Source organism: Chiloscyllium punctatum, chromosome 9 (assembly GCF_047496795.1).
Source record: "Chiloscyllium punctatum isolate Juve2018m chromosome 9, sChiPun1.3, whole genome shotgun sequence".
NCBI lineage: Eukaryota > Metazoa > Chordata > Chondrichthyes > Orectolobiformes > Hemiscylliidae > Chiloscyllium > Chiloscyllium punctatum.
This window is the reverse complement of record NC_092747.1, coordinates 10,626,752-10,639,868: the sequence shown is the minus strand read 5'-3', so window position 1 is coordinate 10,639,868 and position 13,117 is coordinate 10,626,752. Positions and strand designations below refer to the sequence as shown.

The following is a 13,117-nucleotide window of genomic DNA, read 5'->3' as shown; positions in this document are numbered from 1 at the left end:
GACTGGTGGTGGTTTCACCTGAGGGTCACCTCGCCTCAGGGGAGGGGAGAGATTGAGAAGGAGAGTCCTTCATGGTAACCTCCTAAATATAGCACAAGGAAAACCAATTTCAGAGTTATAAGGAGAAGGAGATGTCTTTTACTCAGTCAGTTCAAGAGTTTTGCTGCCCCTGATTATACAAGAAATAACTGACCTCATCTTGAAGACTGGAATTCACCTTCTGAGAGGATGAAGTCTATGGAAAGGGAAAGGTGAACTTTTGAAGCTGTTTCGTCTTAGTAATATCAATTTAATATTAGTTTATTCAGTATTTTACCATATATACAATTTATTCAGCAATTTATTCTGTATTCCAAGATGGAACCGGAGTGTGGGGACAATATGCAATTTTCACTGTACCGAGGTACAAGTGACAATATTAAATAAACCTAAAACTAAATCATATCTGTAGCATGTTCAGTTCCTCGATTTTTAAAGCTGGTCTGACCCACCGACTCTCCTTTTTGCTGATATTTCTTGATGTTCCCTTCGATCTCTCCTTCAGAATATCTTGATTCTGGGCACAGACCTCAGCTGAGGTGTCACATGTTTTTTCTTACTCCTTATCACTGCTGCTTCTGCTTCAGAAAACATTTCAGAGAAAAAGCAGTGAGTTAGAGTCTTCTGTGGTTAATGGTTTGGCCAATCTACCCTTGTGATGTCACATTAATGTCAGAGTCAATACCACAGCTATGCCATTGACAATATATTTCTGTTGATAATCAGTGAGGTCAGTGTTTACCGGCACATGGTTTCTGATACCTATTTCCTTTGAAATTGCAATTCCCTGATATTTTGCTTTGAAGTCCTTTGTGTTTTCTCACAGAATTACAATAAGCAACTTCTCCAAATATCAGACGAGCAATGCACCTCAAAGTCTGATGTTACTGGTATTGCCAGTATCTCTATATTTCTCTATAAGTTTCTTGTCTTTCCTCTGGCTTGCTATATTCCCCCACCCCACTTCTATGTTAAAGTCAATCACCACCTACATCTTCCACTTTCTCTTTCTTATATCTAGAGCCTTGCGAAATATCTCCAGCATCTTCTGTTTTTTTTTCTTTCAGATTGACATTTTTCTTCCATGCAACGGTTGGTGATGGAGGACTACTTGTGCTCTGAGCAGGCTCTGAACCAACTGTTGCCCATCTGAAGGATAATCCTCTTCAAACTATAGAGGTATCATTCCTTCCTGTTCTCTCTCGCTAACATAAGTGACTGCTACCCAAAATATGCTGGACTTGTAAGAGTCCATTGGATTGTAAGAGTCCAATGGATTCCCAAGAGTCCATTGTAAGAGCTCATTGGATTACATGGTTGGTTTGTGGTGCAGAATGATGCCGACAGTCTGGGTTCAATGCCCACATTGGCTGAGGTCACCACAAAGGTCCCACATTCTTTTGCCCCTTGCCTGAGGTGAGGTGACCCGAGGGTTAAACCCACCACCAGTCATCTCTCTCTCTTTTGTTTTTTTTTGGGACAATGGAAACCACTACCACAACCGTATCTCTGACTACAGTTAAAGTCCAGGCCAATTACATTGGCGATAATAGCAAGTCTTTGTGAGTAACCCTGGACCATCGCAGTAGTAGCTCATGTCTTTGACTATGAAAGGCACATGTGCTTTATCCTTTCTTCCCTGAACATCAACCAATGCATGCTTTTGCAACAGTCAGTCTGGAAACTAGGATCCTGCTATTTTCTCTTCTCTTTCCTCTGTTTCTCTTTACTCCCTAGTCGCACACACACTCTAAGGCAGAAAGATTCCAGTGCCTCTCAGGAGATTTGAGCACAAACTCCAGGCAGATATTCCACTGTGCATTATTCAAGAAGTGTCAGAAGTGCAGACTTTTAGGCAAAATGTTTCCTTAGCTAGTTATATAGGATCCTACAGTACTCTTTTGAAGAATATTAGAGGAGGTCTGCCTGGTGTCCTGACCAATATTTAATGCTCAACCAATATCATCGAAAATAAATCAGATCTACAGATCATTATCACATTTGTTATTGAGAGATTGCGATGGGCAAATAGGTCGCCACTTTTCTAACATTACCATAGAGAATACTTATGAAAGTATGCGCAGTACTTCTGCACTAATAGTGCACACAGAGTACACTTTGATCACAAAGTGTTCTGCCACAACCTGAGGTTGTGAAAGGTGCAGTTAAATTTTAAGTCTTTCTCCTCACTCCAATACTTGCCAATTGTAGCAACTTCCTTGAAATTAGTTCATGCAGGAAAGTTGATGGATTGCAACTGAGTCTAGTTCTTTATCTCAGTTCTCTAAGTGGATAGATTGCTGCCAGTGTCACATTAGGGAGAAAGAAATATAATTTAGCTTCTATTGTACAGAGAACAACCCTTTAGTATGCTAAGACTGTGGTGACTGTATCTTACCTTTAATCGTTTTGTTTGATTGCTAATGATGAGAAGGAGAATGGTTGAATGAGAGGAAATTGCCTTGGAGGAGATGAATTGGCTCTGTACCTTGAAGAAATTGCTTCAATGTCAATAGCTTGGGTCATTCCCTTTCCGAGGCTTATCCAGAATGCCATTGGTCAGTCACTGTCAGTATATTTTGCGAACGCCGATTTGCTGCCTTCCCTTAACCCATTTTTGGATATTGACGTTTTCCCTTGAGAAATCCCAAATGTCCATCATAATGGTTTGATTTGCATTCCTCGAGTTTAAAGTTTATATTTCATGTAGAATGTGAGAGTAGAAGGAACAGAAAGAGGGTATTCGAGCAACTGGTCCATGAGTGCCAGCTCCCACTAGTTCTTTATAACCCGATTAGCATATCTTCCCATCCTTTCCACTTATCTACCATCGTCTGAATAGCCCTCAGAAGTCTGAAAACAAATTCTTACTGCAGAATTCCCAGCCCAGAGCCACTCCAGTAACCACAGTATTTTTATGGCTGACTCAGTTCCCTTTCCCAAGGGTGTTGATAATGGGCCACTCAGCGATGAGAATGTCAGTGAATATCAAGTGGAGATATTTGGATTCATTCTTGTTGGAAGTGGTCATTCCCAGGCTCTTGTGTGCCCAAGCATTACTGGATCTCAAATTGCATTTGTTAGCAAAAGTGTTACTAATGCTAGATTTCAAATTAACAGTTTGCCAATCATCACTTGCCATTTCTGCGCCAGGTTTGCAAACTTCTTTGATCATTTCTGTGTAGAAGTAGTGTCTAACTTCACCCCTTAATTCCTGGCTTGATGCATTAATCTACGCAACTGGTACCTTGATTCTGTAAACAGTGGAAATAGATGGAGAAAAACTAACAGTTTTCTTTGCAATGTTGAAAATTTCAAACAAATGACCCCTTTACATTCTAAATCAGAGACAATGAAATCTTAGTGTGTGATCTCCTCTTGTAATTTAACCCTCGAAATCCAGGTATCACTCGAGTGAATTAACATTGCACTCTCTCCTTCCTGAGATATGGTGTCTACAACTGCTCACAGTATACCAGGTGTGTGGTGTGATCTAACTAGGGAATTATATACCTGAATCATAGCTTCATAATTTTCAAGCCAGCTGTAGCAATGTACTGGGATACGTTCTCGAGTCATAGAGTTATAGAGATGTACATCACAGAAACAGACCCTTCAATTTAACTCGTCCATGCCAACCAAATATCCTAAATTAAGCTAGTCCCATTTGCCAGCATTCCTACTCATGTACCCATCCAGATGCTACTTAAATGTTGTAATTGTACCTGCCTCCACCATTTCCTCTGGTAGCTCGTTCCATGCATGTACCACCTTCTGGGTGAAAACATTGCCCTTTAGGTTCCTCTTAAATCTTTCTCCTGTCACCTTATACCTATGTCGCCTTGCTTTGGATCCCCGTACCCTGGGCAAAAGACTTTAGCTATTCATCCTTTCCCTTCCCCTCATGGTTTTTACACACCTTTATAAGATCCCCCCTCTGCTAAAGGCGAGTGTACCAAATGCCTACCTTCACCACCCTGCCTATCGCGGTCACTTCAGTTTCTTCAAAGAAAGCAAATGAAAATGCTCAAAAAGCTTGCCACAGCTTTATTTTACACAAATAATAAACAAAACTTCCACAGATTTGGCTTTTGTCCATCTTCCTGCCAGCTCTTTGTATATCCTGAGGCTAATAAAAACTGTTTATTAGTGAAAGGTCAATATTCACTAGTCTCCTAGTCTTCTGCACATACAAAAAGCACAAGAGGATTTTAGATTGGCTCATTAGTGCAATTGGTTCATCTCATACGTCCTGCCAAAAAGAAAATAATTTGAAAGAGAGATGGTAAAATTAAACTTCAGGATGCAAAGTAGGAGCTGGTGAACTGATTGGAGCAGCATGTTTTGGAACCAACAAAAGAGCACGTTGTTTTACACTTGGTATAGTGTAATGTGACAGGATTAACTAATGACCTCAGAGTTAAGGGACCTGTAGCAACCACAACATGATTGAATTCTAATTTGAAAGGACGGAGATTTGGAGAAGACTAAATCTAATATTTTGAACCTAACTAATGCCAACTTTGTGGGTATGAAAGCTGAAGTGAACTGCCAAATTAGACTCGAGGATACATCTGTACAGGCACAGTGACAGAGACTTAAGGGGAAATGTCAGAATATTCAAAATAAGCATATTCCTACATCAAGAAAAATAATAGAAGGAGGACGCACCAACCATGGTTAACTATCAAAGCTAGGGGAAGTATCCAACTTGAGGAAGAAGCATAACTGCACATAGATAAATGACATTTGAGCTTATTTGTCAGAGTATCTAAAGAATGACTGAAAGACTAATCAGGTCAAAGAGAGGAAGCTTGCTAGAAATGTAAGAGTTGAAAAATGTGATGCTGGAAAAACACAGCAGGCCAGGCAGCATCCGAGGAGCAGGAGAATCGACGTTTTGGGCATAAGCCCTTCTTCAGGAATGAGGCTGGTGTGCCCGCCTGGCCTGCTGTGTTTTTCCAGCATCACATTTTTCAACTCTGGTCTCCAGCATCTGCAGTCCTCACTTTCTCCTAGAAATGTAAGAGCAAGAGTTTCTGCAGGCATTTAAAAAGGGAGCAAGTGAATGTAAGATCTGAGGAAAACCCTTTTCGCTCAGAGGCTGGGGACATCTGGAACTCACTGCCTGTAAGGCTGTAAGAGGCAGAAACCTTCATAATATTGTCTTGTTTAGATTTGCACTTGCAATGCCAAGGCATAGAAAAGTATGGAGTAAGTGCTAGAAAATAGATGGGTGGTGATTTTTGACTGACAGGGATGCGATGGACCAAAGGACCTGTTTCTGTGCTGTAGATCGATGATTCTGTAATGACTGCAGAACTGTAATGTGCAGGGATTTAAGTGTTTTGGTGCATGAGTTGTAAAACGTTAGTATGCAGGTACAGCATGTAATCGAGAAGGCCAATGGGATGCTGTGCATTATCATGACAGGAACTGAAGGTAAACGTAGGAAGTTATACTTCAGTTCTATACAGCATTGGTGAGACCACATCTCCAATATACTGTGTAGCTTTGTTCTCCTTATTTAAAAAAGGATGTAAATCATTGTAGATGAGTCAGATGTGGTTCATTAGGTTGATACCTAAAATGAGTAGGTTGGCTTTTAATGATAAATTCAACAGTCTGCACTTGCTCTTCTGAACTCAAGTGGAAACTAGGTGGCTTGATTGAAGTGTACAAGAGCCTGACTGGATTGACAATGTGACATGGAAAGGATGTTTCTTCTTGTGGGTCAGTCTAGAAGTAGAGGGCACTATTTTAAAATTAAGTGTCACCCTTTATGGACAAAACTGAGAATTTGTTTCCAAGGACTAAAGGACTTTGGATCTGCAACAGAGGCACAGTAATTGAATAATAACTGCTTTTAAAGCAATGATACTCAGATCCTTGTTTGGCAAAGGAATCAGTTATTTTCAGGAGTAAATGGGAATGTGGAATTTGATGTACAGATAGATCAACTTTGATGGCCAAGTAGGCTCAAGGAGCTGAATGGTCTACTTCTACCCTGTTTTATCTATCTGTTTTTATAATAGGACAGTTAAAGGGAAACCTGCCTGAAAACCAGATTGGCCATCACCTCACTTGTGACCAGTGGGCCACCTCTTGCCATTGCTTCCTATATTGTTGGGCTTGCCAGGCATGCATTGTACACCATTATACACACTTCACTTAACTTCTCTAATCAGAATTTTCTTTTGTGTTTTCTTGCTTTGCAGGAACTCAGACCGTCCATTCCTGCTCTTTATGTCCTTCATACCTGTCCACACGGCACTATATGCATCTCCAGAATTTTTAGGAAAGAGTAAGCATGGTTTGTATGGTGACAGTGTGGAGGAGATGGACTGGAGCGTAGGTAGGTGTTGCGTTGTCGCTACACTTCCCAGCTTTCTTGCTCAAATCATTTGGCTTCTGTTTGCTTATCCAAAATTTGTGGTGAAGCTCAGATTTGCTCGGTGACTTTAACTGACCTTAAAATATGGAAAAGATTAAAGAGTAAATCTGAAGTATCAATTCCTTCTTTTCTCAAAATACAAGAGAAGGAGACCATTCAAATCAAAGAACCTAAGGTTGTTACCTCCATTCAGTGAGATTATGCTTGAAACAAGGCCCTGGTGAAATCTGTCGCACACCAATGTTTTTTATTTGATCCCATATCCCTCTTGTACAACTCTTGTTACCTCATTTACCTGGAACACACACCATTCCTTTTGTAACTGGATGCCAGCCTCAGAAAAACACCCTCCAAACTCTCCACATGTTCCTTTACAGTCGCTCCTGAGATTAAAAACATCATCCAGATAGTTTGCCACTCTGGGCGCTTCTTGGAGGATGCTCTCTATTACTCTTTGAAAGATGGTGCAAGCTGAAGATACTCTAAAGGGCAAGCAAGTGTTCTCATATGGTCCTTTGTGAGTATTTATAGTAGCATACTTCCTGGATGCTCAAGCTCCAGCTGGAGGAAGGCATGACTCATTCAATTTAGAAAATGTGAGACCCAGCCAGCTTTTCATCTGCCTTCTATGCTTTGGCATAAGGTATCTGTTGAAGTGGGAAGCACTTTTGACTATCAACTCATAATCCCCACAGAGAGTTGTCAGGTTTTACAGCTGGAACGACTGGCACAGCCCATTCAGCAAATTGTAATGGGTGTGTGATGTCCAGTTCCTCGAGACATTCCAATTCAGCCTCTATTCTGGCATATAGGGTAGAAGGGACTAGTTATGCCTTGAAGTATTGAGATTGGGCATGTGGATTTACATAAACTTTGGCCTTGGTACCTTTTATCCACCCCAACACCCTCTTGGAACACTTCTGGATGCTTCCCAAGGACTTCATATTGATTACCGGTACCAATGTGTTTGATAAATGTGTTACCAATCCTAGCAGATTTTCTGTAGCAAATCCTTTTCCAAATGTTTGGAGCCTGGCCCTTGCACCACCATTAAGGGGTGTTGAATTGTGTACTACCCCTGCATCACCCCTGAGGGTTACAGTGGTTAAAATGATATGTAATGGCTCCTCAGAGCATGTGACCAATTCAGGCTTGGTGTCTCACATGCTTAAGTTCAAGATGCCACTTCAGAGTTTCCTAAAGGTTTGCTCCCCAGCAATAGATACAGCTGTACCTGTGTCTAACTCTGTTTAGGGGGTGGCCATTTACCTTAACTGGGATTACTTTGAGGATATTGATACAATTTAGTTGTATCAATTCCTCAACCTCAGGCTGATTTATTTGCAAAGCCCTGTCTTGACATGGCTTTGCTCTTGGCCTTGACAGTACTTGTTTCACCTGTTTCAATAGTCTTGTCTAGGCAGACCCTATGACTACAAGTGCAGCATGGAAATTATTGTTCCTCACAATATTGTGGAGAACCATCCCATCCAGTTGTGGTACCTTGCGGCCTCTGATTCTAATTGCCCTTCCTTGGCAGCCAGCAGGGATATTGTCTGATGAGGACTTAGCTCTGTGGTATGGGCTAGTCCAAGGTTGAGGAAGGAACCATCAATGAACCCCTAAAGCTGATGAGTCCCTTGTTCCACATTTTTGTGGCCAGTTCTGTGGCTTCCTTGAGGTCCAGATGAGGTTTAGTCAGTAGCTTCCTTCAGATCGCAATGTCATTAATTTCACAAACTAATGATCCTTTAACATTCCCTGAAGTGCTGGCCTATGCTTGCAGTGTTCTGCCAATTTCCATAGTATCATCAAGAACTCAGTAACTGGCTCTCCAGGAAGTCTGTTATTAAACGTCTAATGCTGGTATATAGCAAATGGTATATAACACTACCATATCTATCAGTTATGGAGTCATTGAATCATACAGCATGGAAACAGACCCTTTGGTCCATGCCAACCATAACCCCAAACTAAACTTGGCTCACCTGCCTACACCTGGCTCATATCCCTCCAAACCCTTTCAGGATTGCTGGGTAGGTTGAACTCTTCCTGATGCTGAAATTCGGGGCCCCATAACTGACTTTCTGGCAGTGACCTTCTATTCTGTTTGTCATTTTATCAGCATACTAGGCTAATCCTCCACACCCTCATTTTAAGGTTCCTGTTCACAAAGAGCAACATTTCCTTTCTCTCCCTGTCATGATCTTACCAGGCAAAGGCTGACCGAACATTTTCTTGACTCTCATCACCAGCATAATGACTCAGGAAGTCTGACTGAAAAGGGACTTTGTTTATTGTTGAACACCAAAGTAGAGGCACTATCCATGGTGTACATAGGCTTGTCCCAGTCCAGGACAGGCAGTTCTCCAGTTCCAACCCTGGGTCTGTTTTAAGATATTTTCTAATCAGCATGTTCAGAGATGTTATTACACACCCCTAGAGCAGTTGGGAGTTGAACCTGGACCTCCTGGCTCAGACGCTGGGTCACCATGTATTGTACATGTTAGAGTATTGGGAGCAATTTTGGGCCCCATACCTCAGCAAAGATGTATTGGCCCTGGAACAGGCCCAGTGGAGGTTCACGAAAATAGTTCCAGGAATTAAAGGATTAACAATTGAACAACATTTGAGGACTCTGGCACTATACTCAACCGAGTGTAGAAAGATGACTGAAACTTTCAGAATACTGAACAGCCTGGACAAAGTGAACATTGGGAAGATGTTTCCATCGGCAGGGAAGGCAAGGACTTAAGGGCACAGCCTGGGAGTAAAGGGAAGATCTTTTAGAACGGAGATAAGGAGAAACTTCTTCAGCCAGAAAGTGATGAATCTGTGAAATTCACTGCCAAAGAAGACAGTGGAAGCCAGGTCATTGAGCATATTTAAAACAGATAGATAAGTTCTTGATTGTCAAGGGGATCAAAGGTTATAGGGAGAAAGCAGGAAAATGGGGTCGAAAAAACTATCAACCATGATTGAATGGCAGAGCAGACTCGATGGACTGAATAGCCTAATTTCTGCTCCTTTGTCTTATGGTCTTAGTGATGCTGTGAGACAAGAATCCTTGGATCTGATTTAAGATATTCCTAATTAACGAGTTCAGAGATGTTATTACATACCCACTGGTGCAGGGTTAATTTGAACTGGGCTTCTTGGCCCAGAGGTAGGGGCAGTACCAACTGTGCCACACAAGCCCTTAGGTCTGTTTTAGGATATTTTCTAGTCAGAGATGTTTTTTACACAGCTCTGCAGCAGATGGCACTTGAACCAGGCCTCCTGGCTCAGAGGTAGGAACACTGCCACTGTACCACTAGAACCCTCTGGGTCCTTTAAATATTGTATAAAATCCTAATAGCTAACTTACAACTTGCAGCAATACAACTCCACGAGTTATGTATTTTACAATCAACCTTCTTAGAAATCCCTCATTCCTGATGAAAGGCTTTTGCCCGAAACATCGAACCTCCTGCTCCTCAGATGCTGCCTGACATGCTGTGCTTTTCCAGCACCACACTCTCTTCTCAGAATTGCTATTACACACTTCTTGAGTAGGTGGGACATCAACCCAGGCCTCCAGGCCCAGAAATAGGGACACTACTACTGCACCGCAAGGGTCCTTTTGGATCTGCTTGAAGATATTTTTGTCATCAACCTGTTCAGACACATTATGATGCACCTCTGGAGCAGGTGGGACTTGAACTCAGGCCTCCTGGCTCAGAAGTGAGGACTCTACCACTGTACCTCCGTTCTTCAAGGTATGATTTACATATGCCTTTTTCAATATACCAAACTGATTTTGCTGGACACAATGTGGTCTTCTGTAGACTGGGGACACCAAAGACAGACGATGTGGTTTGTGGAACACCTCACTTAATTTGCAAGCATGACCCCGAGCTTCATGTTGTTTTTCATATTAATTCTCCATTTTGCTCCCACATTGACTTCCTGTCCAAAAGGACTTCTTTTATATGAACTGTTCATCCTTTCTCATAGAGTCATACAGATATACAGCATGGAAACAGAGCCTTTGGTCCAATTTGTGCATGCCAACCAGATATCCGAAATTAGTCTAGTCCCATTTGCCAGCATTTGGCCCATATTCCTCTAACCCTTCCTATTCGTATCCCCATCTAGATACCTTTTAAATGTTGTTATTGTACCAGCCTTCACTACTTCCTTTGGCAGCTCATACTATACACACAGCACCCTTTGCGTGAAAACATTGCCCCTGAGGTCCATTTTAAATCTTTCCCCTCTCACCTTAAACCTATGCCCTCTAGGTTTGGCCTCATGCCCTGTCTTTGTCGTTCTTATTCTTCTTTTTAAGATTTCCTTTATCTATTCTGTATTTGGTTTGATTCTCTACTGTGTTACAAGTCTCACATTTGACAGAAATCTGTTTCTTGTCTTTCGTCATTCACAGTGCTCTAATGTTCGATTCCTCTTTCCCTCCTGTGACTGTGCAGTTCCCAAATGCTCGCATAATGTCTGCTTTGTCTAATTGTGCTGTGAAGAGAAAGGAAATACAATTCTGTGATAGACGTGTTTCCAAGACTGTTGCTTTTAATCAAAGCAATTTACAAACCCCTTAGGCTGCAAGGAAATATATTAAGTGATGTTTACTGAACAGTTGACACAGAGCATCCACTTTGCACAACAGAGATTTTAAAATCAGGTATTCTAAGAATCATAGACAGCAGCAAAGTTGTGGAAAGTTCTCACCTCTTCTCAAAACAGCTTGTGTGTCAGCTATTCATTTCCGTATAAATCAAATTAAAAGATTAGAACAAAACTAAATGTTCTTTATCAAGGAAAAAAATAAATTACTTTTGTGAGATGTTCACTTTTCAACTGGCTTTAATATGAAAGGCTGAAAACACTGGAAGCAATTATAAGTATGGTAATAAGCTGAAAATATTGCCAGCTCCAGTAAATAATTGTTATTCTATCAGCGTGACGTGAATGCACACAGACTATTAGGCTTCAATTATATCCAGTCTATACTTCACAGTGATGTACTTTTGTTTGGAATCAAAGAATTATTCATTAGTTAAGACTGGTAGGCTGTGGTTTTGGAATTTAAGTTCTTATGAATATGGTCTTTTTTTTTTAACTTTATCATTGGTAGAGGTGGGAAGGTGTAGTGGGCTCATATAGAAGTTGTCCCTTTCACCATGATCGAAAATAAGTTATCAATCCCTTGGAATCTGCTCTCTCACCAATAATGCTGAAACATCTGAAGGATTGAGAAGGGAAATGAAGATAAAGAACACTTGATCTCTGGTGTCTCCAAGCTGGTTCTCAGAAAGCACTCATCAAGAGCAGTGACTCAGCTTTACACCCCCACCATCGACCTCCTGTGGTGTTTCAGGTCAAAATGTGTCCTTCTGGGAGTGATAGCGCAACATTGGCACTGCTGTCCTTGACCTGAAGTGGATATTTTCAACATTGTTTGCATCCTGCTTTGTGAGGTGGGAAGAGATGAAGAAACCTCTGATCCCAATGTGCGATACAGTGACCACAATTGGCTCTTAAATCACATTGAAAGACTTTCTGAACTGTAATGTACTACCTGAAATATTAGGTTATAATTCTCAAATGGAAGTTGGATACGTACCTGATGGAACTATGGAAGTGCAGGAATGGAGGGAAAAGTAAGGGTTTGTGACTGATTGGTTAGCTCTTGGACCAATGGCTCCACTGAGCGGTTTCCTGTGCTTTAGGATTCCAGCTGCCTGCAGATTGGTCCTTCTGGAATGGAGTGGAATGTGCCTCAGTGGATGAAAAGCTGTCAGAGAGCTAAATATGATGTTAGTATCTGTGTGTATGTGGAAATGATCTAAAAACTATTCATTCAGGTTAAGTTTTGTGCTTGGCCAGATTTTTGATGAGTTACTTGTCTGAAAGTCAACTCTTGGCGTCATCAGTCAAATGATCCATTTGAGAAGTGAATAAGTTTGACAACGCTGCACACAGTACATTTTTGCACATGAATTTTTTTTTATGTTCAGCATTCCGTCAGGTTGCCAGGGCTTCAGTTGGTTGACATAAATAATTTAAATGTAGATTTACTTCAACAATGCTGAGTAAGTTCTGAAGGGAAATAAAGGCTAAAATATTCATGCAATCAGATAAAGACTGTTGCCTCTGTCATGCAACAGTTTTGATCACATCTTGCATTGTTGATGTTCTTTTGTTACTGCGCCTCTTACGAGAGATTTTGTCACCAGATTTTTGAATGTGCACATTAAATCTTGTTGCAGGAATATTTAAATTAAGGACGTCTGATTACATTATTAACTTTGAATGTTACAGTTCCACTCATGAACATAGATCATTATTCCACTGCTAGGCATATTGTGTTTGTAAGTTGACTGCATTTACATTTACTGGATTAGTGGTGCTGGAAGAGCACAGCAGTTCAGGCAGCATCCAACGAGCAGCGAAATCAACGTTGGATGCTGCCTGAACTGCTGAGCTCTTCCAGCACCACTAATCCAGTATTTGATTTTCAGCATCTGCAGTCATTGTTTTTACCTTGCATTTACATTTAAGCAGTCCTAGCTGTAATGGTGTAATTCCCAGTATTTTGTTTTTTGTACGGAGACAAGTAATCTGATCATAGGTGTCCTCCCTATGACCTGGGTTAAGGCATACCCTGGATGTCCACTTGATGGAGAG

At 41.2% G+C, this 13,117-nt stretch overlaps 1 protein-coding gene across 7 annotated transcripts in view; it reads left to right on the top strand.

Moving 5' to 3' along the window:
- The window catches only part of LOC140481140 (steryl-sulfatase-like), a 65,351-nt gene that overhangs the window by 35,499 nt on the left and 16,735 nt on the right, over nt 1–13,117 (top strand). For all 7 annotated transcript variants that reach the window (XM_072576880.1, XM_072576886.1, XM_072576885.1 and 4 more), the window contains exon 6: nt 6,258–6,394. In XM_072576880.1, the coding sequence (XP_072432981.1) occupies nt 6,258–6,394 (137 nt within the window). The remainder of the gene's footprint in view (nt 1–6,257; nt 6,395–13,117) is intronic.